The following is a 26,273-nucleotide window of genomic DNA, read 5'->3' as shown; positions in this document are numbered from 1 at the left end:
AAAGGTCTCAGGTGGGGTCTCAAAATTCTGCATTTCTGACAAGTGATGCCAATGCTGCTGGCTTAAGGAACACATTTTGAACAGGAAGGACCAACATATCCATGTTCTCTCCCCATCTTTCACTTTTGGATAAAATTATGCCAATAATCATTACAGTTATCACATTAGAAAAGCCAACCCAATTAAGATTCTGTAGTTAATGATTACAATACATCTAGTGTTATGATACAACTTGGAAAGAGGACAATGTTGCTTTTACTCAATGTGAAAGAAAGCCATGTCGGCCATGAACATTTCTGAATAGTGTACATTATTTGACCCTGGGAAGAAATGAACTATTAATAACCCACAAGCCAGCCAATTATGGTATTAAATAACCAATAATACATGGCTCTTAGAAGAAGAAGTTGCAACACAATAATTCTTCAGGATCAGCAAGCCTCTTAATTCAATTCCTGGTGATGACTGGATGACTTTCTTAGTTCCATCTAAAATGCAGACAGACTACCTAAAATAGGATGCCTCTTCTATAATCACAAGATCAAAGTGTGAGGCTTCCTTTGAATAAAAAGAAACGAGAGGGGGGAATTGGATGAAAACGGATGGTGAATAGGGAAGTAGAAAGACCAATAAAAATGCATTAAAGGATAAAAACAAATTATTGTAATAAAAATCTTTTCAGGGAAGGTATAGTAGCTGATCAATTGGAAACAGATTGCCAAATCAGATTTTGTAAGCAGAAGTTCTTACACTCTTTTGTCTTACACTTCCAGCATTACATTAGAGTTCCTCCCATAGAAGTCCAGTCTAATCTTCGCACCAGCGCACACATCTCCCTCTACAAATGCTCCCAGCCATGAGAGAATGGGATGAGGTAGGGCTTAGTTTAGGGGCATGGCAGGGAGCTGCCCAAGATCATACAACATAACTGAATACCTTATAAGAAGGTGGTCTGCTTATCAGCAAGGTGGCCAGCAGAAAAGACTCATATACTCGCATGTGTTTTATAAGCCATTACCTTCTGGCTTCATTAACTCCAACTGGTAAAAACATCTATTGCTTGGTAACCAGGCTTAAATTTTGACCAAAACTCGGTCTTTAAATTTTTTAAAAAAGATTTTACCTATTTATTTGACAGAGAGAGGGCGAGAGAGTGAACAAGGGGGCAGGGGGAGCAGGAGGCAGAGGAAGAGGAAGAAGCAGATTCCCTGCTGAGCAGGGAGCCCAACATGGGACTGGACCCCAGGACCCTGGGATCATGACCTGAGCCGAAGGCAGATGCTTAACGACTGAGCCACCCAGATGCCCCCAACACTCAATCTTTAAAAGAGAAAAAGAAAGGAAAGGAGGGAAAGAGAAAGAGATAGGCAGACAGACAGGCAGGCAGACAGACAGCAAGAATAGGAATGGTGTTTCCATGACTTAAACTTGTAGCAGATGCCACTCTCAGTGGGAAGTATCATGAACCAATGTCCATGCCTCCCATACTCAAAACCTACTACAGCTCAGGACTTTGCAGGGAATGGGAAAAGGAAGAGAGGTGGGGGTAGAACAACATGACATTCTTGTTCTTCTGCAGCAGGAAAGCATTTTTAAGAGATTTTTTTCGCAAACCCCAGAAGGAGTATCAAAACTAAAAACATCACTTTCACTCTGAGGTTTAGCATAGATCCTATTAGTAATACTGATATACAAATGCACACTTTTTCTTTTAACAGGAAGAGAGGTAGACTCACCTATTGAATTCTCACCCCAGAAAATTCCAAATTTAGATATAAACATGGCAATGCACTGACTGCTTTGTTATTAACTGCTTTGTCTTCTGGTCAAATACACAGCCCCTACCTGGATTGCTTGCTTGGAAGGTGAGAGCATGTGGTCACTAAGAACTCTAGCCCTGTGCTCGCTTCGGCAGCACATATACTAGAACTCTAGCCCTGAGGCCAGTCTGCCGGATTTGAATCCTACTTCTTCTGTTTATTGGCCATGAGCCCTTGGGCAAGTTATATATCCTCTCTGCCAGTTTCCTCATTTGTAAACTTAGGTAATAAGAATAACATATAGTCATAAAGTTATTGTGAGAATTAAATGAATTTGTATATGGGCAGTGTGGAGAAGAGAACCTGGCAAGCATTAAGCCTTCCATAAATGGCAGCTGATCATCCTTTCTACCATCTTACCTTCTCTCTCTGAATTGCCTTCATCTTTTGCATTTCGGCTTCTTCTGCTTCCTTCTTGATTCTTACAGATTCTTCTCTTTTTAGCTAAATTGTATTGAAATTACAGAAGACAAAAAACAGTTACTAATTTTCAGTCTGAACCTCTGGAACACAAAATTATGATGAAAGGCAAATTACAGTATTGTTTGGACTATACCTCGCCATGATTATAGGCTGGTGCTTCCAGCTACTTAGATCACAGAGAATGGTCAGGCTGCATCCCCTGCCCGTGAAATTAATCTCTTGTGTTTCTTGCTTGGTCTCTGTCTGTCATCCGACCCCCCACACAAGTTGGGGGGAGGAAAGATCAGATAATATTTCCTCATTATAAAACTCATAGAGTTCATTATTTAAAAAAAAAAAGTCACTGGCCTCTTAAATCTTTCTACGCTACTTTCATGACTGGTATTGGGTAAACAAATCCATGTCCTTGGAATAAAACATAAAAAAACAGGGATGCCTGGGTAGCTCAGTTTGTTAAGCAACTGCCTTCGGCTCAGATCATGATCCTGGAGTCTTGGGATCAAGTCCTGCATTGGGCTCCCTGCTCAGCAGGGAATCTGCTTCTCCCTCTGACCCTCTTCCCTCTCATGCTCTCTCTCTCTCACTCTCTCTGTCTCTCAAATAAATCTTTAAATCTTTATAAATAAATAAATAAATAAATAATCTTAAAATCTTATAAAAAATATATTCAAAACATGGTAGAGTTAAGCTATAAACAATAAATCCCTTTATCAAGTGTCCTGCTGGCTGATACCTATGGCTTGGATAAGAATTCTAGATATTTTTCTCTTCACTTCTCACTTCTTGATTTCTTTGATTGTGAGAGTTTCCTTCTGCAATCGACTTTAAGGTTTTGTTTTTGATAAAGGTACTGTATTCCATGGTTATCAAAAGTGCTGGTACTCAAATTCCTTGCCAAAATTAAACTAAAAGAGATGGAATCTGACCTTTTGCTGGTATTTAGATTGCATCAGTTGGAGTTGTTGTTTCTGTCTGACTTCAGCCTCTGATTGGCTTCCACCTATGGGGAAAAAAGTCACAAAGGTGAAACACGAATATTAAGCTAAAATGTCAGCCTTCAAAGACTAATTAATACATGATAAGTCTACAGCGTGAATTTCTTTAACATTTCCATGTCCCTGGAAATAAGGACATAACCAGTTTTCTTCCTAAGACATTAGAGAATGGTAATTTCTTAAAAGAGAAACAGAGTTGCTCAGCCTATGGTGCCAAATTCCTGAAAGAAGAGGACATTCCCACCAAGGTTTTAAGTCATATATGTATTCAAGTCTTCACTTACACTGAACTTACACCTGAAGGCCCATGCTAAATAATAAGAAATAGTGCCTACCTTAGAAATTCTAGAACATTCGTCCTGCTTGAGTACGACCATTCCTTAACCTACTAAGGATGATGATCAGTGATGCTTTGTTTTTCTTTTTCTGACTCTACTGCCCCATATTCTAGTAGCAAAGTACAGGAAATCCTCAGGGGTCTTGCCACTAGGCAAATACATTGTCTTTATAATCCAGTTTTTAAAAGTATAATGGGAATATTTTAGTTAGTAATTGATTATCAATCCATGCTATTTAGTATTGTTTCTTTAGGTATTCAAGAGAAAAATATAGATATTAGATTATCTGCCTGTTTTCTCCTAAACCTCAAATAATTTGGGGACAGAAATCCTTGCAGCTTGACAATCATCTAAGAATTGCTGCTAAGGGATTTCTTAGTGTTTATGCAAGCTTGGCATGTGTATTATAAAGATTCCTTTGAAATAATTCTCTGGTGCTTTGGTCACTAAAAGTGTCAGTTCTCTGCAAGATTCATTCACACAGAAGAAGCATTAAAACAATTTGCATTCACTGTAGTTTTTGTAATTGAACTGATAAAAACACCATAGAGTCATTTCTTCTGAGTCCCAAAAGATATATAAGATCTATTTGGTTTGGGCCCTTCAGTCTCTGTTGTGGGGGACTGGGGAATGGGAAAGAAACAGCAAGGGCTATTGAAGCTTTTATCTAACGTTACAACCACCATCAGCCTCTCCCAGAACTATTCCAATATTCTAAACGGTAAAGGAATAGGGGAGGAGTTGATGCCTAAGTCAGATGCCTAAGAATTTGAAGGTTTTGTTCAAAACTCGTCTCAAAGTTTGATACATTCTAGACTTTTTTTTAAAAACCCAGCCTCCTTCCACGCATATAGTCTTGATCATTCCTAGATATATCATTAAAAGAAAGCTGCAGTGAGACACACATTGCCTAAGGCCCCAAGATGATAGACACCAACTGCTATAAATTCTAAAGTGAGGGACCTGGCTCTCTGCAGGGGGTAACTGAAAAACCGTTTGGAGAAACTTAACTAGCAACAGCCTTCAGCCTATAAAAGAGGTTGGATAGGTCAAAGGGAGATAGAAATCAGAGGAAAGAGGTTTTTCTGAGTTCCACTTTGTCTGTGTGTGTATTTGGGGAAGAAGGAATATTCACACCAAGACAAGCAAGAAAGGTTTAATGGCAATTACTTGGGGAACTCAATCTGCGTCTCCAAGAGATTGAAGTGCCTAGTGGCCCTATACCTAGAAAAGTCAAAGCCTACATGCACCTGGCTGCTGTTAGGTGGCTCCTTAGGTCATCAAGAAGAGGTGGCTACATCGCAAATGATCTGCAGTCCCAGAGTTTGGGGGAAGAAAGGATGCCCAAGTGTTTCCTATGCTCCCAATCTGGGATGTCACGAAAGAGACCACCAATCTAAAACCTTCTTAAAGGACTTGCCCACGTGGGCCACTTGGAGGAATAATGGAGCCCTACAAAGACAGTCTCCCTACTATGAGCCAATGGTGAAGCCAAGCACACCAGTAGGAAAGTATGCCATGTCTATCAGGGAAATCCAGGTAAGAGATAGATGGCAGGCAAAGGGGCTCTGAAGAACCCCAAGAACCCCAGGGGTGAGGATCCCAGTAAGGATTCACCAAGACATTCAGAAACCAGGATCTGTACAGTACACATCCTACCTCTCATCTCTCTCTCTCTCTCTCCTCCTTTGACCCAGCAGGGGTCAGAATCTGGGAGCACAGGAGTCAATAGAGGAAAATTCAGCCATGTCCTGTTTCCTTTGCTAGTTTTCCACCCAGAATAGTTCTAAACTGGAGCAGGGAAGAAGCTTTAATCTCCATTAGTAACAATTTTTACTACTACCGAAGTCTGAACCTTAATTACTAAATGACACTGTTTAATGCCTAGAATTAGCTGGACAGCTTTCATTTGAGAAAGACCAATAAGATCTAATTTCTTCCAAACAACATGGGAAAAACTAGTCCCATGCCAGGTTGAGGGAGCCCATTAGGAAGGATAAAGTTGTTTCTTGTGGTGCCCCTCAAATGTGGCTTACTCAGCATAAAGGTGACACTTGAGATTAACCATTTCATGAAATACAGTGGAATGATGGTAATAATACCACTATATTCACCCATTAAACAATTTCCAAATTGGCTTATTTTAACCTACATCCTGGAAAAACTTCTTTTCTAAAACTCTTGCAACAAGTAGCCCCTGACTTTAAGACATTTGTGTTCACTAATTCTCTGGGAGCGGTGTATCCAGCCCCTTTCAGTTCTCAGATGCTGCCAGAAGAGAAAAGAGAAGAAAGTACATGAGCGATTCCCTTTAGGTGGCATCCCTGTCAAATGATTCAAACACCAGGCAAAGGCAGCCCACACACTTCATCACACTGGCATACACTCCAGAGTCCTAAAGGTCTCTCTACCTGTACAATGAAAAAACAGCTGGTCTCTTTATACTCACCACCGGGTCCCCAGTTCATTCTCATCTTCCTTTTAGAATTGAATCGCCATTCATTTTTTTTTTTTCCCATTAGCATTCAATGCTGCCAGGATTAATATGCGTGTGCTAGCTTTTACTCCCATCCTGACTAGTGCTATGACAAGGCATATGCAGCGCCCCAGGTAAGCTTTCTTCAGAGCTGATCATCTAAGAGGCTCTAAATTATTCAGCAATTAAGCCATCACTTTATTCCCACGTAACTGTGGCATCATACGTTTGCTTCTTGCAGAAAATCAGAAACAATAACATACCAGTATACCTAAGAGTTTCAGTTTTAAATGCATTTCCATTCCAAGCAGCATAGTGACCCCAAAACCTGTAACGTGCATCCAAAGACAGGTGTAGGCAAGGCACTAACAGGATCCGTGGGTGGCCCCCTCCTACCCAACTCAGGCACCTGGTTTGCTGGCTTACCCAACCGCCGTGGTGCCAGGTTAACGGGCTTCGCTCTGTGTTGCTCCTTCCACTTCTCAAGACTCTCCAGCTCTTGCTCAGCAACTAAGCCAGGTGAGAAATATCAAATCATCAATTATTAGAATATGAAAAGGAAACAGGTCTCTTGAAAGCCCCGGGAACAAACAGCAGAGGGCAATTAACTACATGTAAGCACAAGAGGACAAAATATCCAGAAAAGGAAGCCACCCCTTGGAGTCACCCTGCCCCCACACCCCCTCACACCCCCCTGCTGGCACTTTCTCTCCAAGAAAATAAACTGAAGGTTCAAATTTGAAAAAGAAAAAAAACCCTGAACTCCTACTAAAATAAAAGTTTAGTTTTTCCTCCCATTCTGGCAATTTTAAAACCCTATATCAAATTAAATTTCCTCTAGAGAATGTGTGCAAAATGAGAACCTCCTTATGTCGATAAGAACTCTTCACACCTAGTAAACATATCTCCAGAGAATCTGATGCCCATACTACCTTTATTTTAAATGTCCCCCATGCTTACTACAACTAGGAGGAGTGAGGGTTTATGGGTTCCTTGGGCTGGATACCACCAGGCAGAAAGCCGCCTCGCTTGATGGAGCGGTGCTATTTCCCCAAATATACCCGCTGTGTGACAGCAGGGGGCACCAGAGATACTAATTCCGTTCTTCAGTGCACATCTGACTCTACCCCTTAGACCTGATTGTCTCAAATGTCTATATATAGTAATTTTTAAACATTAGAGGAAAAAAAAAAAAAACAAAAAACTTCTGAAACATCCCCAAATTCCAGACTACACTAAGGCTTAAATTCCTGGAAAGTATTGAAATCAAAAGCTTGTAAAATGCCAAAACCTTTAAGGAATCCATTGGTCACCTGCTGGCAGTACCCACAATTACTCTGCATAGTTGTGATTATTGTATTTGGCGCTGATGCAGGTGTACGACCTAGGGTGCTACCTGTCTGGCGGAGACCCAAGTCTCTAATTTAGAGACCTGCTTTCTTGTTTTGCCTGTAGACCCATTCCCAGCCACAATATTAAATTTCTTACCAACATCTAATGAAAGAGAACACAGAGCATCAAGGCTAGCCCCACAGCTTGACTTGAACAAGCCTCCTAACTTCTTTGTGAACTAGCGGAACTTTAGCTCTCCATTTACCTCTAAGACATAATGTTGTACCTTTTAATTACAGCATTTATTTTACCATAAAACTTCAGTCAAATATGTTACACACCCAGTAGGTACAAGGAGCACAAAAATGAGTACAGTGTAACCCCTTCGCTCAAAGAGATTGTAATCTAGACAAGGAAACTAAGGTTCACCAATAAAAACAGCTGAGGGTACACAGTGGTTAAAGAAAAATTCCATTAAGAAGGGATGGGACAAGACAGATAAAGACAGGGACAAATTAGGTCATGGTCCATTTTATATATAATTCCTCTGCTCCACAGTGTTCATAGTCCTGTAAGAGTATCTGTAGTCAGCCCAATTTCCTGGGAACTAGATAGATTTATTGGCAAAAGATGTGGGAAAGTTTGAGCCCCATGGAAATCTGAGGTTTATGATTGCACTATAAGTTCTGCTATTAACATAGAGAAACAAATTTAGAAACACTAATAATAGAATAATTTTAAAAGGTGTCATTAAAGCAGTTAAGTTAAAAAAGAAAAAAAAACTTGATAAGATCTAGTGAGTCTGTGTCTATACAAATGAGAAAATAAAAATACTACAAACCTAAGTAAACCAATCCTACTCTATTCAGAAGACGGGAAGCATTCTGAATGTTGACTGAATAAATATACGTACTCCTTTTTATCTGATTTCTTCGGTTTTCATTTGGTACTATCATGGTATATGCACCTGGGCTGGAACGAAGAGAAAAAACATTGATTACCATGAGAAAATACTAAAGCATATAAACCTCTAGACATTCTTCCTGCTCATATATTTTTTATGATCCTCACCACCAAATAGGTACCGTGGAAGATAATCTTCTTAAGGCCCAGCTCTGTTCTGTGGAAGCTTAGGATCTAGTTGTCAAAGTAAAACGAACGCATACTACCAAATACGGAAATACAAAGCAGCCCGTGAAGTCAGGCAAGTGACTGCCTCACAGCTGGCTCTTGGTAAACTGTCAATGTAGGGATCCGTTTTCTTCAGGGTGGCACTTGTGGGCAAGTCCCTTTGAAAGGGGTTGAGATGGGCATTCTCTGCCACTGTGACCCACACTGGGGGTACAGAAAACATTCCCACATCTTTTGACCAACTGGAAACACAGGCCGTTTGTAATGCAGCCACCTTCTCTTCATGACCCTTCTGATTGGCTCTCTGGCCACAGTCTTGTGCTTTGGAGCTTTGACTCTTCCAGGCATGGGTCCACTAGGTCCCTGCTTTTCCTGGGGTCACAGGTAGAACATAATCAGAGAAGGATCCCTGAAGCATTTTAATTCATGGGATGGGGATCGGGGAAGACTTCACTTAAGGAAAAATATGCAACACTGAGATACCAGGAAGCTGTTAAAATATTGTGAGCTTTTGAGGACAGAAACTTGACTGATCTGTACACACCCAGCCTCTGGCACAATGCCTGGCACAAAGTAGCTGCTTGATGAATGTGGGCTGAACTAAAATGAAATGATGTCACAGACTCAGTCTGTACCTCTGTGGAGGTTAGGGCGGGGGGAGCTCTTCTTTGAGATGATGCCTGGGGTCCCACAAGAACACAAATACTTCACAGAGCAGAAATCCAGCGTGGCAACAGACTGCAGCATACGTGTGAATCCAGTTTTAGGGGAAATGCTACAGATAAACACAATCAGCTTATAAATGTAGGGTTTTGTTTGTTTGTTTTTTTAAAATGGACACTTAGAATTCTCTCTCTTCAACACAGAATGTACCATTTCAAAGGACAAATTAGCAAAGATTGAACAGCAGAGGCCTAAGTGCTGATTAACAGAAGTCATTTCTTCCTTATCTCATTATTTTCCTAGCTGCAAGACTTTAGCCTGCTTCAAACTGGGCTTTAATTTTAGACTTGTAAATGGGGACGTGTAAAACCACCTTTGCATGCAAATGGGGCTGCAAGATGTCCAATTATTTAATGTATATCAGCAGACATTGCATTTGTAACCTCACATGCATACGACGTTATGAATACAAAATTAGGAGGCTGCTACTGGAAATGAATCCCTTGTCCACTGCAAATTCTTTGTTCACCCTAAGAAAGATTTTTCACTCCTCAGTTGCCAGCACTTCATAGGATCTTGGGAGCTGCAATTCTGTGGGTAATAGCTGCACACTTGAATATGATGCAGGGGTGAACCGTTGTACAGAGTCTTAAAGATGAAGCACAAGATACTGGATTTAAATGTCAGCCATGACATGACTACACAGTCCTCAGTGTCTACTAACATTATGGTATAGAGCTTCTCGCCATTCCAGGGATTCAACTCTACAAAGATCAGTCGTTCTCAAACTTTAGCATCCCTCAGAATCACCTGGGAGTTCTTGCTGAAGGGCAGAGTTCCTGATTCAGGAGGTCTGGGGTGGGGTTTGAGAACTTGCATTAACAGTTCCCAGGTGATGTCCATGTCCATGTTCTTCTTGATCTAGGGACCACACTATGAGAACCATTTATCTAGATCAAGTTATCCTTGAACATTTGGATTTAAGGGAACTTAGGGATTAAATCCCTGTTAAAGACATAGACATTAAATCATCTACCAAAGGTCATGGGATCAATTAAGTGATGATGCTTAGACTCAAACCCCGGACTTTTGTCTTAGACGTGTTGGGCATCTGCAGCTAACTCTTCAGCTCAACACAGAAAGCATACAGTAATGATTGTCATTTAACTCCACCCTCTTGATAGACTTCCAAAGTAATCTATATAACTGAGCACCTATTTATGGACTTGTGTTAAGGGGCTTTCGAAGAATGAGGGGAAATACAAAAAAACAGACAGCAACCACTTTAACAGAGCTTAGACCTTAATTTGGAACAATTTATGAAGCCACAGGAGCACAGCACAAGCATGCCCAAAGAAGTGTCAAAGTAGGATGATGTTAAGTAGAGATCCAGGGTCAGGGAGAGTCACAGAGGCCCCAAAGGGGTAGAAATTTTCAGAGAAGGATAGCAAGCTGAAGTTTAAAAGAAAGGATCCAAAATAGCAAAAGAAGTGTTTCTTCAGAGGCACTTTACTAACAGCTGCTTCAAAGAGAATTTTCCAAATTCCATAGGCCTCCTGCAAATTTTGTGAAAGATTTGGGAAGAAAAATCAATCCATTTGTAAAAGACCTTACTCTACAATATCTAATCTGGATAAGTTTAAGTCTGATAACAACATACTAGAATCTTTCGTTTTAGGATGAGAACTGCAGTCAATCTATTGCAATATACATAGTCTGTAAGTACCCAGACGCAGGGCAAGACCATGAAGAGGGACAGAATTACCCAACCCTAAATTCAGAGCCTTTTAATTGAAAGCATTTTAACATAACCCCAGGCTCAGTGACAGAGGTTCCATTAATAAGTGTTTCATGTTAGAGAATTCCTTAGCAACCACCTCAGCAACACTTTCTTGGCTGAACCTGCCAAATCTGAAACAATAGTCAGAAGAAAGCATGGCAAGTAATGGAGATTCTATTCCTCTTACTTGCTATAGAAGGAGGAGCCTACATCTGAGGATCTACTTTTTTTTTTTTTCTTTAACCATGTGTCAGAATGTAACGCGCTGGTAGATCCAAATATTCGTCCCTTCTCTCCTTGCTTTTTCTTGACATGAATAACAAGTATAATTTATTCATGTTTTCAACCAATTAGTTTCCACCCACAGCAAGGCCCTCTGCTGTTTTAACCTGCATGTCTTCCCTTTCAACAATCTGACTCTCAAAGATGCTGATCTAGACAAGCCCAACCTATCTATATTTAGTATTCTCGGCATTTTCTGATAAAGCAACATTCAAGTCACTGAAATAAATGTATATCTTTGAAAATTAGTTTCCTTAATTACCTCATTGAAATTTAATGAAATATCACAATTTGTAAGATTATTTTCATTTCCCAACAGCACACATCCAGGAGAAATACTGAGAGAGAACATATAAAGAATAGCACAAGACAAAGAGGAAAATGTGTTCCTGCACCATTATATATATATATATAAAAACTATATATATACATATATATATTTATATATTTATTTATATGAAAAATACATTTAAGGAATGTTTTTCCTGTGAGATCTCTCCTGAGCTACACAACTGCTTCTCTCGTGTCCATTCTTGCACAATTTTTATAATGTCTCATCAATAAGCACTCTATGAAAAAATGTTATGCTGAAGTTATGAAAAATATCTTGGCTGGCTAAAAGTATTACATAAATATATCCCCTGGTGTGTACAAACTACAGCAGACGTAATTTAAATTTCTAATTAGGAACAACACTGGTTTGACTGAAAAAGAAACATAGTCAAGAGCAAAAATTCAGAAAGAGGTAGGAGATTGAGTAACAAACACATCTTTCCAGGCAGAATTATAGACATGTAGTCTACCATCCTACAAAAAAAAATTAGTTTCAGATTTTCATAGTTCAAGAAAATCTTAACCTTGCGTGAACTTGAAAAAACAAGGATTTTTTTGGTTAATCAAAAGCACTGGATAGAGAATTATTTTCTAGCTATGTCTTTCCACACTGGTTTTTTTGTCTTATGACCTTAATATGAGCATCTGAAGTTTACTGTTTTTAGCGAAAATGAGTCAAAACTTTTGAGTCATTCAGGTTGCCAAAAGTTCTTTTTTTAAATAGACGACATTTCCTAGAAAAACAAAAACAGGCAAGATCAGGCTGAGCAAATCATCCTTAACCACTAAACCTGTTCCACCAACCCTGATCCAGCACTCCACAATTCCGGTGTAGAAGGGCTCATGAATTCTTTGGTCTCAGAACCTGCAGAGCCCAAAACATTGTGTACACATCCAAGAGGCTGATGTGAAGCAGGTCAGTTTTTAATTCACAGCTTCTGTTGGACAGTTCAGTAGATCCCCAGACGGCTGAACAGACACCCAGTGGAAAAGATAAACAAGAGATTACAGGTCATCAGCACCTTTGTTCATAGGATAACTTCATGGAAAGTCAAAAGAGATATATACATGCACACATCTATCCATCCCAGCACTCATATGTAGGCTTATGACTTAATGAGATGTGGTAAACTTATGCAAATTAGAAAAATGTGTCCCTTCTTTCAGGTGGAGGTAACCATACACTAGGCCACACAGTTTGGTATATATTTCAGCTCCAAATTATTCCCTTAGCCAGGCAAGTTTGTATGGTTACCAACCTGCACAACCATACAGGGTAGACCTTAAAGATGTCACACTTCATCACGTAAAACACTATCTATACACATAAATGATAAAAGCTGTGAGGATAGCAGGAAGGATTCACTCTAAGGATACAAAGAATATGTATGAAACATAGTATTATGGAGACCATCTTTAAAAGGCCAAAAACCAATGATGGTAGTAGAGATGGGTGGGGACCAATTGTTAGGTATACAAGCAAAAATGCATTAAGTTGCTTCCTTAGTAAAAATAACCACAAGGAATACCTATTTTCAGAACATAGAGATATCACATCTGGGATTTCTTTTGAGCCTACTTTCAAACTAACCTTACCCTAACAAGCTAACCTTAGCCTACTAGTGAGCTATTACTCACTAGTATTACTATTAGTATATATCACTATATTACTATTAGTATTACTATTCACAGATGCTGGCAAAAGACATGAGATTCCTGGGCCAGAGACTAGTAAGATTTTATTACTCATGCCACAGCACAGAGCCTGAGCATCAGCATATTTATGTCTGTTCTCTGTGGCTCCAAGTCTTTTGGGGGCAACATGACAGATGCTGCACATGCAGCGTGTTTGCATGGCAGGTGAGGAACACAGCAGAGCAATCCACCGTTTTTACAACAGACGGTAAGCAAGACTGGATTCCGTTCTGGGGAAAGCTTACCTCACCTCTCAACATTCCCAGCTACATAGCAACCTTGAGGAATAGTCCACATGAAAAAATGGTCTGGTGTGGTGCCTTGGCACACCCCTGAAGACATATAAGGGTGTTAAGAGGCCCTAGCAGGGCTGTCTTTTCCAACAAGAGAATATTCAGGATAAATGCTCTTTTAAGAATGGCTTTGTGATAAGGAAATTTTCGTTTGCATATTTACCAAATGGTTGTACATTTTCTATTATTATTATTATTAATAGACTAAGATCTGGTTATGTCCCCATGTCTTAAGCATTGCTCCTCAAGATTATCTATAACTTAAAAGACAAAACCAGAAATGCAAGACATGAGGGATTTATATCTAAATTTCTGCATAGCACATTTTAAAAAATTCATTTTATTTGATCCTGAAAGAAACATGCTTATAGATGAAAATGTACAAAAAAATATTTTTAAATATTGAAAAGTCACTCATAATCCTACCCCTCAGAAATCACAATTGCTGTTTTTGGGGTGTGTGTGTGTGTGTTTTAACATTTTATTTATTTATTTGACAGAGAAAAAGCCAAGCAGGGGGAGCAGCAGGCAGAGGGAGAGGGAGAAGCAGGCTCCCTGCAGAGCAGGGTCCTGACGCAGACTTGATCCCAGGACCCTGGGATCATGACCTGAGCTGAAGGCAGATACTTAACCAACTAAGCCACCCCCAATTACTTTTATTTGAGTGAATTTCAGTCCAGTCCTTATTCTGTACCTATTACTACACAGCTGCAATCATATCTTAAGTCCAGTTTTATGTCTTCAGTTATAAATGGTTTTCCCAACTATTCATGTAACAAGCTTAATTTTAAATGGCTACGTAATACTTCACAATATGGATGCAGCATAATTCAACCTCTCACTTAACTACTTCAGTTGTTTTCAGTTGTTCACTATTACAAATAATCCTGTAGGATATACAAAGCATAAAAGTAAAGTTTGCACACAATATTATCCAGAAGATAACTCTAATAGTCCTATTAAATCAATACTCTGAACAGTAATGTGGACTATATTTAAATTTTTCTTCCTTCCATATCCCATTTGCATTTCTGAAATCCCAGAAACAGTTTGATGAATGATTAATGTCTGCTCTTATTTTTGACTCTCCTCAATTCTCAAATTAGGAAAGATGCTGGTTCTATCCAACCATTCATTTTCACCTTCTCCTCCTAATGGCACCTTTATACTGTTCAGATTGACAATGCACCCAATCAAAAGACTATCATCCACAACCTTTTTTATAGCTAGGTATGACCCTGTTATTAAGTTTGGGAAATTGAAATGTAAGTGGAAGCTATTGAGAAGGATTTCTAGGAAATCTCCCTCAAAAGGAGACAAACAGGAAAGGGCTTTTCTGTTGCATTCCACTTCCTGGAAGACTGAAGTGGTAGCTGGTGCTGAAGCAGCTATCTTGGTCAATGAGGCATTGAATGCAGAAGACATGCATCAGAAATGGCAGAACAGAAGGACAAAAGCTATCTGGTGCTCTGTGACTATAAAACCACTGTATTAGTGGTAATCTGTTACCACGCTGCCTTTTTTTTTTTTTTTAAGATTTTATTTATTTATTTGACAGAGAATGAGATCACAAGTAGGCAGAGAGGCAAGCAGAGAGAGAGTGGGAAGCAGGCCCCCTGCTGAGCAGAGAGCCTGATGCAAGGTTCAATCTCAGGATGCCAAGATCATGACTGGAGCCAAAGGCAGAGGCACCCCACCAAGTTGCCTGGTTTTAAACCTTAATTCTATTACTTTCTAACTACAATTTTGAGCAACTTACTAAGTTTTTCTATTTTTTCACCTGTGAAATGGGGATGACAGCTATGTATGTCTTAGAGTACAGACATAAAGTCCTTAGAAGAATGCTAGGTGATAAATGTTCTATTATGGTTGCCTGCTATTTTTATAAACCCTAGACTAACTACCCTCACACCTATTTCATAGGTGAGAAACAAAGCCATCTATGCTTAACATATCTATTATATGTAATTGTAATATAAGAATTATGTATAACATATATATGATCCCTCTTTCACCATATGTAATATAACCTAACCCTAAATCACAGTACATCTAATTTTTCATGCTGTGACTGAATTTCTTCTTTGTTCCATCTTCCACAATGTATGCGATTTAGTTTTTCTAATTGTCTTTTTACAACCCTGTTTCTCACATTTGTCTCTAACATCTGTATCCTAGTTCCTGATCCTTTTCTTTGATCTGTGTCTTAGGAGTAATAAGAACCACTGCACGAAACAAAGTGTTGTTGATAAATAGCTCATTAAAGATTAGCAAATAGTCTTCTGTAAAAGATAGCATGGTTCTGAGCCCAGGTTTTTTCCCTAAATTATTTATTGAGCTATAATATACTTAGGACAAACTGTACATATCTTAAGCACACAGCTCCATGACAAACTTCCTTTTAATTTCTCCAGATTACAAAAGAATAAAGGAAAAAAAGAGAGGGGCATAACTTTAGAATATAATCTGAAATTACTTTTTCCCCAATTTTTTATCTTAAATTTTAAGCCTATAAGTAAAATTCAAATATTAATAAAATGAAAACTCATATACTATTTACCTATATTTACCAATTGCTCATGGTTGGCCACATTTCTTTCACTTTCCTTGTCTTTATTTTTTTCTGAATCATATGAAAGTAAGCTGCAGAGTCAGTAACATAACCCTGAATACCTCAGCATGTATATCCTAAGAACAAAAACATTCCCCTACTTACAGGTTGAAAAAAAAAAAAAACTATCACACCCAATTAATGTATTATTTACATATTCAAATTTCTATATTCAAATTTCTAAGTTGTTCCAATGTTCAGAATATTTTTCCCTACCCTCCCACTGCATCCAATCACAGATCACAATGCCTATTGTTTGACACGTCTCTTCAGTGGATCCAGGATCATCTCCTTGACTTTTTCCTGCCTATCGTGACTAACATTTCTAAAGAATCCAGGTATGGTGGTTGATTTTCTGTGTCAGCTAGTCCTCCAACAGGATACCCTGGTATCTAGCTAAAGGTGATTTCTGGGTGCATCTGTGGGAATGTTTCAGAAAAAGGGAAGCATTGGAATCCATGGTCTGAGTAAAGCAAGTGGCCCTTCCTGTTGTGGTTGGGCATCATGCAATCCACTGAGGGCCTCAATAGAACAAGGAAGGCAGAGGAAGGTTAAAACCAGTCTTGACCTGATTGGCTGAGCTGAAACATCGATCTTCTGCCCTTGGTACTCGTGGTCCTTGGGCCTTCACACTTAGAAGGGAATGTACACCATAGACTCTCCTGCTTTTAGGATTTGGAGCTACACACTGGCTTTCCTAAGTCTCCAGCTTGCAGATGAGAGATGATGGGACTTCTCAGCCTTCATAATAATGGGACCCAATACCTTAGAGCCTTATAATAAATTTCTTTATATACATATATGAAGTAATCTTATATATAAAAATATGTACAATATATATTATATATTTATATAATTCTTAAATGTTTTATAACATATATTATAAATTATATATGTTTATTATAATAATCTCTTTATAATATGAACATATCTTCTCCTGCTTGTCACCTTCTATTGGCAATAGAAATCAAAAAGCATAATGGCCCTAAGACTTTCTACTTGGCATAAAGAATCAAAGATCACAACTTAACACTTTAAATATAAAGATGTCTTCATATCAAACTATTTGAAGTGGTCATTTCTAAGGATTATAATCACAGGGGACTTTTACTGTCTATATTATTTTTGTAATGTTTCAGTTTTTATAACAAGCAGATATAACTTTACTTTTACAATCAGGGGTAAATATTCCAAAGATTTCTTTTAATGAGGAAATATTTAATATAAAGACTTCAAGCAGGGGCTCAGATTTTCTTAGAAGAGATTAGGTAGCTCCGGATTTCCATTCTCTGATGCCACGGTAAAACAAACACGGGGCCATACTAGCTCTTGAGGCTTTTTGTTTTTGTTTTAAGATTTTATTTATTTATTTGACAGAGAGAGATCACAAGTAGGCAGAGAGGCAGGCAGAGAGAGAGGAGGAAGCAGGCTCCCTGCCAACCAGAGAGTCCAATGCGGGGCTTGATCCCAGGACCCTGGGATCATGACCTGAGCCTGAGAGGAAAGCAGAGGCTTAACCCACTGAGCCAGGAAGGGACCCCAAAACAAACACTGGGCCAAACTAGCCCTTGAGTTTTAATGATGATAAATGCCTTTAATTTTTCTATATTAAATGCCTTTAATGGATTGCCTTTTAAGTGTTCATATTTGGGGGGGGAATTGCAAACATTACAGAACAAAGGAAGATCATCATTAGCTGATTCTCTGAAACAGAACACCCTTCAAATGCAGTCTTCTCCCTTTGATGATTTTTTTCCTGTTAAGCTTTTGTTTCAGATTCAAATAGACTCTGAATAGATGCAATTAACCTTAACAATATGTATAACCTTATAGCACTCTACTGACTTTGAATTAAATAACCTTACTGTGTAATTGAACTAAGTCTCTTTTTTCTCATTTCTGCTATGCTTCTACTGATTATTATAGGTATGAGTTTTCGTGCTTTCATCATCCTGTTGATTTTATTGTTTCACTGTTTCAGCTGTCAAAGACTTTTTGAGAAATGCCCACTCGTTTTTGATATTGTATTTGAGCAAAAATGATTGCTCCCTAAGATTTGGCAGACTGCAAATGCATTCCATATGGAGGAGTGAACTCTACTGCAGAAAAGTTGGAAATTTGTTCTAAACAGAACCATAATTTCTATCCTCCTGTATAAACAGGAAGGTAAATTGGATCTAAGCAAACCAAAATGTCTTTTCTTTCCATCCACTTCAGCAATCTCTTCTGCCATGCACAGAACTATGTTTTCACTCCACACAGGAAACCCACTAATGGGTCATGAAACCAATATCTTGGGTTTATTTTTAATGAACGAGAGTGGAAAATGTCAGCATGCATCACATACAGTAAGGGTGAGAGTTGTGAATTTTTTTTTCACCTGTATATAAGCTCATATAGACCCACACATGTCCTAGATCATGAATATCAAATGAATTGCTTACTCTGACCTACGTTCAGAAGTCTGAAAGACCACCAGAAGGCAGGATTTGTTTAGGTTGCTCATAACCAGGGATGAGAGAACTGTCTGAATGCAAGCCCGCCAAACTGTCCTTTAAGAAAAGCAGCAGAGGGACACCTGGGTGGCTCAGTCATTAAGCAACTGCCTTTGGCTCAGGTCCTGATCCCAGGATCCTGGGATTGAGTCCTGCATTGGGATTCTTGCTCAGCGGGAAGCCCCCTTCTCCCTCTCCCACTCCCCCTGCTTGTGTTCCCTGTCTTGCTGTGTCTCTCTCTGTCAAATAAATAAATAAAATCTTTTTTAAAAAAAAAAAAAGAAAAGAAAAGCAGCAGAGACAAGAGTCCCCACAGAAACTGGACTCTTATAAATGACTTCTCTATCCAAAGACTTTTAAAGCTGTAAATGTCACATTACTGTTTCTATAGTACCACTCCCTTTAGCCTATGGAATTTCTATTTTCTTGATGTGAAAATATGATGATTGGTGGGAATTTAGCCAGACGTACACCACTTCCTCCTCCAACTCCATCTCATGTTCAGAATCTAGACTTTGCTGGATAGACTCAAGTTGGAGTGCTGGTTCTATCATTTAAAAAAAAAAAAAAAAAGAAAGCCATGAGACCTTAGGAAATCATTTAATCTATCAAGACTCAGTTTCTTCATCTGTAAAGTGGCAAAGTGTTTATTGTGACGAGAAAAAGGAATTACATGACATGTGTAGTATGAGGTCTAGTGCATGGTTGAGTCCAAGATGTAGGAGTTCAAGCTATTGATTGTTACTTTGGTTTTATTCTCTCTTTTCCCAAACTGGGAAAAGTTTCGAGGTTTGAGTAAGGAAATGAGGAAACTGGAGCCCCAAAAGGAGGAAATAAGAAGAAGGAGTGGGTATGCAGTTTGACTATTGTAGGTCACACGTAATTTACTTTAAGATAACTATAGTATTCACGTGCTCTGCCACATTTTTCATTTCAAAAATAAGTCAAATAGGTAGAGTTCTACCAATCAGGTTGCTAGGAGAATACAGTAATCATTGAGACACCTGACAAGCTTTTCAAGTCATATAATTATCATTAAAGAGTTAAACACTATCTGTTGTTTTAACAAACTTTCTGAATACTTGTGAACCTTGTCTGAAGATTGAGTTATAGTCATCTAACAAATAGCCATGTATATTAAGCTGTCAAGATTATCCATCAGAATCAATCATAGATTTTCTCTTCCTGTGTACTATTATTTCATAGTACCAAAAGGAATTTCATCATTATTTAGTTCTCCATCCCCAGGGAGGCGTAATACCTTAATGCTTTCATGCCATTTAACATCTATAGGCAAAAACTTATTTTCTCACACTCATGTGAGGATTCAGCAGAGAAATCTGGGGCACTGCAGTGAAGAAGAAGTAGTGAAAGCAGTTCTTATAGGCTCTCATAAGTTTGTAAAAACTTGCACTTAATTTAAGACTATTTTTATGTGGCTAGTTCAGATTGAAATGAGGTGACTCAAGAATGACGTAAGAAGTTTTGATGATCTGTCTTGGACAGAAGACATTTTTACTTCAGGATTCAGAATATACTCAACAATTATTAGATAGTGATGTTCATGAAAACTGATCCCTATAACTTAATGGTTGTATTATCATATATTCCACTTTATATCCCACCTTCTATTTACAAACTACTTAATACTAATGTAACATGTGCTCTTAAAGAGGAAGAGAGAAACCAGGAATTGGCCATTAAGAACGGGTCATACCAAGCCATCCTTTATTCTCCCTTCACTGTCCTGTGAGACTTCAAGGATGAAGGGAAAGAAAAGTATCAGTTACCCGGGTTATTCCCTTCCTTGGAGTACAGCAAACTGGGAAAAGTTTCGAGGTTTGAGTAAGGAAATGAGGAAACTGGAGCCCCAAAAGGAGGAAATAAGAAGAAGGAGTGGGTTTCCCCAGTACAATTATACCGCACTTCAACAGATGTAGTATCTAAGCTATTGTAATCAGGGATATGGTGTATCTAAGAGGCTGTGTTGTTTAGGTCCTCCGAAACGAAGACATCAAGACAGGATTAGATATGTAAGAGGTTTTTTGGGAAGAATGCTTGTGAAGGACCAAAGGGGAATGAGCGGGGGGTAGGCTGTGAAAGCCTTAAGAACAAGAGCAGATTTGATACCTATGAAAGCAGAGAGGGGAAGGGGTTGAGTGGGAAAAGCCTCAGACCACGGTACAGGTCTGAGAAAATCCTAAGATAGTTCAATGTGGAGCCTTCTGGTGAAAGTTGCCCAATAGAGAAGTTTCACCCGGGCCAGGAATGGGCTGACTCTAGTACCCTGGAATGTTCAGACACTGGCTGGAAGAATGCAGAATCAGTGTGCTCTCAGAACAAAGGGTATAACGGACAAACGGCTTACTGCTGGGGCTGTCAGAGGACTGGGCTTTCCACAGTAAGTTCTTTTGAAGGAGATCTGGGATAGCAAGTTTCCCTGGGCACCACAGAGGCTATATAAACTTCTGTGGTATAATAAAATATAAAAACTTAGTCTTTGTCCCTGGTTCCTGGCACAGAAATCCAAAAACCCTTGGGATTCCAAGTGATAAGAGTGTTGATTATATGTTAATGAGATAACCCCAGAATGTTTCAGGATCCAAGCTATTTGCCATATATCAACCCTATGATTAAAGGGTTAGAACTTTCAGGTCTGCCCTTCTAACATCTCTGGGGAGGGGGGACAGGAGCTAGAGACCTAGTTCAGTGAAGAACTCAGTGGCCAGTGCTTTAATCAATTATGCCTGTATAATTGGGCTAGAATAAATATTCTTCAATAAGGACTGAGTATTGGTGAGCACCTCAAAGGGCTGAGAGGATGACCCACCCAGATAGGGTATGGCGGTTCTGTGCAACACCCCACCCCAGTATCTTGCCCTGTGCATCTCTTCCACTTGGCTGTTCCTAAGCTGTACTCTTTATAATAAAGCTGTAATCATAAGTAGAGCGGTTTCCATGATTTCTGTGATTCATTCTAGTGAATTATCAAACTAGGGGAAGAGAGGTCATGGAAACACCCACATCTGCAGTCAGCCGGGCAGAAGCGCAGGTAGTCTGGGGACCCCCATTTGTGGCTGGTGTCTGAAACGGGCAGTCTTGTGAGACTGGGCCCTAACCCACAGGGTCTGTGCTAACTCTGAGTAGTGTCAGAACTGCACTGAAGTCGGTTGGTGTTGGAATAATGTAACCGTCAGCAAAAACCCCACCCAGCTCCTAACTATCCTGTAGACTGCAGCTCGAGCATCACTTCTTGGCAAGACTTCTGCTCCCAGGGCTAGCTCCAACCCTGGCTTCTCCTTGTAGGGCAGATGAAGAGTCACTCCCGTAATTACCTAATCACTGTCTGCCCCATCGATTTAGACTCTAAGCTACATTAGGGCTTATCTTCTGTTGAGTAGTTACTTGTTCCTCAATTTTTAATTAAATATCCAGGGCTGGAGATCCTCTTACAGGGTTGTTGTGAGGTCTGAAAGAGAATATATATAACACACTTCCAAATACTAAGCATTACATGTGTTTGTTATTCTTGTTGCTCATCTTTAAGTCTCTTCAGTTCTTAGTATAAAGTAGGCTACAAATATGTTCATTTATATATGAATTCAGTTCATCTGATGTGAATTTAACTGTATAGCAGAATTCCACATTATAGGCTCATTTTCAGAGTATCTTTTTATTGCCTATAAACAGCATCAAGCGAAAGGGCCACTTCCAGGCATTATTATAGACTGGCCTCTGAATGAAGTGAACCCTGTGTTGTTCTCACAAACAAGAGCCTATTGCCCAGAATTGAGTAAAGTCAGGTGAAATCCCCCTTCCAGAAAAACCCACGCTTTAATCTTTTATTTATCTGGATATCATAGAAGTCAGTTGTGAGATACTTACCCAAAAAAGCAAAATATTGAAAGGGAAAGTGTTACTTTGGATTTGAAGTATAAATGAGCTTCTTTCTCTTTAAATCTGTGTAGATGGCTTATGATATTGAGGGCCAAGAGAAAATCACCCACTAAAAATAACTAGGAGAGCCGATATGAATTAGCACTTATAATTACTTAAATCCAAATATAGTCAAGAACACAGCCTTTGCCTTAGAGTCTAGTAGAGATTCTCATAAATCATTTAAAATTTTAAAAGATTGCCTTAAAAATCTCTATTTATATTTATATGTAAGTAGGTGTTTTAAATCAGTGTATTTTTTCAAGGTACAAACACTCCACTTCAGGATGACAGCATGGTAGTTGATCAATAAACATTTGTTAAATGAATTCAAGGCTATCAGCATCCAAGGACATTTCCTTTCCACCAGGCATAACCTTACTTTTTATTCATACACACACAAAAATACAAAGAAACACTCAGAGGTTGGTATTATCTCATTTTAAATAATGAGGAAACTGAGGCATAAAGTAGTTAAGCACCCTGTTGATGTTCAAAGAAAAATAATGGCAGAATCAGAATGTGGACCCAATATTATGCTTAGCAAAATAAGTCAGTCAGAGACAGACAACTATCATATGATCTCCCTGATATGAGGAAGTGGAGATGCAACTTGGGGGGTTTGAGGGGTAGGAAAAGAATAAATGAAACAAGATGGGATCGGGAGGGAGACAAACCAAAAGAGACTCTTAATGTCACAAAACAAACTGAGGGTGGTGGGAGGAGGGGGAGAGGTAGGGGGGGGTTATGGACATTGGTGAGGGTGTGTGCTATGGTGAGTGCTGTGAAGTGTGTAAACCTGGCAATTCACAGACCTGTACCCCTGGGGCTAATAATACATTATATGTTTATTTTTAAAAAATAAATAAATAAATAAAAGAATGTGGACCCAAGTGCCTTGGTCCTTAAAGCCGAAGCTGAAGCTGGTGCTCCCACACCTACACTAGTGCTTCCTAATGAATGAATGGAGGGATGCATACAATAGAAGATTAAATCTCAATCCTTTAGCATGTAAATAAACTCATATTGAAAGTGAGTAAATGAAGATTAAGCACTTTTTACTTCCTTTTTCACTTCCCATCAGAAAAATGCTGTAATTCCTCTCCAAAAATTAAAAAAATGAATAAATCGAGAGACTGGGTGGCTCAGGTGGTTAAGCCCCTGCCTTCAGCTCAGGTCATCATCCCAGGATTCTGGGATGGAGTCCCACATCAGGCTCCTTGCTCAGCAGGAAGCCTGCTTCGCTCTCTGCCTCTGCCACTCTGCCTGCTTGTGCTCATGCTCTCTCTCTCTGACAAATAAATAAATAAATCTTTAAAAAATGAATAAATTAAACTCCCTTTAAAAGAAAAAGATTTCGGGACGCCTGGGTGGCGCAGTTGGTTGGACGACTGCCTCCGGCTCAGGGCGTGATCCTGGAGTCCCGGGATCGAGTCCCACATCAGGCTCCCAGCTCCATGGGGAGTCTGCTTCGCTCTCTGACCTTCTCCTTGCTCATGCTCTCTCTCACTGTCTCTCTCTCTCAAATAAATCTTTAAAAAATAAAAATAAAAATAAAAAATAAAAGAAAAAGATTTGGGGTGCCTGGGTGGCTCAGTGGGTTAACTCTGCGTTCGGCTCAGGTCATGGTCTCAGGGTCCTGGGATCAAGCCCCACAACCCGCTCCACACTGTAATTACACTAAGGGTTCTTGCATACAGCACCTAACCCAGGACAGGACTCCAAACCCTGCAGTCACTCTGGACCTCACCAAGTCTCACTCCTACCAAGTGGTTTATCTGGGAACTTTGTAGAGATACAAAAGTGCTCCCAGAGGCAGCATTTGGACCTCTATCCCCTAACACATTCCCTCTCTGCTCCTACCCTGGCATCATTTAGAGCCCTGATTTTTTAAACCAGGAGGGGTAAAAATTCTCATACTAAAGAGTCTGAGTTCTGGAGATACCTGGAAAGTTAGTAGGAAGTGCAGGCGATTTCTACACGCGTCATTTCAATCCTGTAAGCCAGCCACAAAAATCAGAAAAGCAGAGTTCTTGAAAGGAATCGGAGCTCAGATATTTAGTAAAGACCAGCAGACTGGCACACTCAATTTATAAGGCAATTTCTGAGTGCTTTTTGTGTAGGCAAATAAGGCTGCCTTCGCCCAAAAACCCTGCTACTGGGCCCCTGTGGTTTCAAACTCCAGTGATTCAGAAAGTGCTTGTATGTTTGAGGTCTGGGCTCCCGCCCCCCAAACCGGTTGTTAAGTACTTACACCCGCTGGCTCTGGAGCCCCCGGCTTTCCCGCGCAGGGCTCTGGGGCGCCACCTCCAAACCGGGTCTGGGACCTTGCAGCCGGCCTGGCTCCGGGGTCAGCCCAGGGAAGTCCCGGGTCAGGCCGGGGGCGGGAGAGGCGCCGAGCCCAGAGCCCACCACCCGAGTGCGGGTGAACATAGCTCTGGGTCCGCGGGTCCCGGGCGCCCACAGCGGAAGGGACGCTTAGGGAGTCTCGAGATGCGATTCCGAAGGGCAAGGCAGCGGTTTTAACAGCTTAAGTTTCGATTTCCCGCTACCAGCTGCAGCTGCGCCCGCCCCTAGGGACTTCCCCACTGAAGCTCTATCGGGCGCCCTCAGACCTTACCGCAGGGCACAGCTCCCGAGGCGCCACCCTCGCCGGGAGGGGAGTGCCCCTGGCTGGGAGGCTCTCAGGTGTAAGGTCCCAGGACCACCTCAGAGCACACAGTAAAGAGAACCGTCATCAGCCACCGACACCTCGTGAGCAAGTGGCCACAAGGGAATGAGAATCCTGAAAGATTTAGGGACTGTTTGACAGGTAACCCTAATTTGTGGTTACTGCTGGATATCTGAGACCGTGAACAATATATTAAACTTTGGACTCCAGAGATCAGGTGAATAAATAAAATGAAACAAAATTTTGCCTTTTATCAGTAATGACTGCTGTTTGGTTATTGTGCAAATACTTTCAAGTTAAAGGAAACTGTAAAGTGAAGTCAAAAGTCAGAGGAAACCCACAAGAGGAGAAGCAAGCCCGTGTTATTTCTCCTGTTACCATGGCAGCGTTAGCATTTGTTTACATATCTCCAGCAATACAGGTCAAGGGAGGCAAGAGATGTCTCTCATTTTTGTATAGCAGGCATTAGGACACTCAGGATAACCCAATACACATTGGAATCATGAGAGAGATTTTTACAAATATGGATGCTGAGTCTTACCTCCAGACCTACAGATACAGAGTCTTGCAAATCCATATTTGAGAAAGTGCCCATACCCTAGTTGAATGTCTTGCACACACCAGGTATGTAATCAATATTTCTTGAATGTCTGATCGATATACTTAGCAAGGCTGCCTGGAGAATCTTTTCTGCCTATCCCTTAGCTTGCCCAAGGATTTGCATATCTAACAAGTCGCCTGGAGATAACCAATGCTGCTGGTCTTGGGACCACCCTTTGAGACTTTGAGAGGGACCCTGTGGGCAATGTGGAAGGCACAGAAGGTTTTTCAATAGGGCAGTTATGTAATAAGATGTTGGAGAATGTTCTGCCAGCAATGTGAAAAGGAGACTGAAAAATGAAGGGACTGAAATCCCAGGGAGAAATTAAGAGCCTGGTTGTTATAATCTAGGTAGGAAATACAGATCTGAATGAAGGGGATAGCAAGTGAAACAGGAAG

General features: G+C 40.1%; 1 protein-coding gene across 3 annotated transcripts in view; it reads right to left on the bottom strand.

Annotated features, from left to right (window-relative positions):
• EPSTI1 (epithelial stromal interaction 1) overlaps positions 1-25,051 on the bottom strand; it is an 86,915-nt gene extending 61,864 nt beyond the window's left edge. For 2 of the 3 annotated variants that reach the window (XM_044249800.1, XM_044249799.1), the window contains exons 1-5: positions 24,858-25,051; positions 8,226-8,356; positions 6,479-6,562; positions 3,170-3,243; positions 2,181-2,264 (exon numbers count right to left, since the gene is read on the bottom strand). In XM_044249800.1, the coding sequence (XP_044105735.1) occupies positions 2,181-2,264; positions 3,170-3,243; positions 6,479-6,562; positions 8,226-8,356; positions 24,858-25,036 (552 nt within the window). In that variant the 5' untranslated portion in view covers positions 25,037-25,051. The remainder of the gene's footprint in view (positions 1-2,180; positions 2,265-3,169; positions 3,244-6,478; positions 6,563-8,225; positions 8,357-24,857) is intronic. The other variant, XM_044249801.1, reaches the window with a different exon arrangement.
• Positions 25,052-26,273: the final 1,222 nt, after the last annotated feature.

The sequence above is a fragment of the Neovison vison genome, chromosome 5 (assembly GCF_020171115.1).
Source record: "Neovison vison isolate M4711 chromosome 5, ASM_NN_V1, whole genome shotgun sequence".
In the NCBI taxonomy this organism is placed as follows: domain Eukaryota; kingdom Metazoa; phylum Chordata; class Mammalia; order Carnivora; family Mustelidae; genus Neogale; species Neogale vison.
This window is presented reverse-complemented; position numbering and strand designations above follow the sequence as displayed.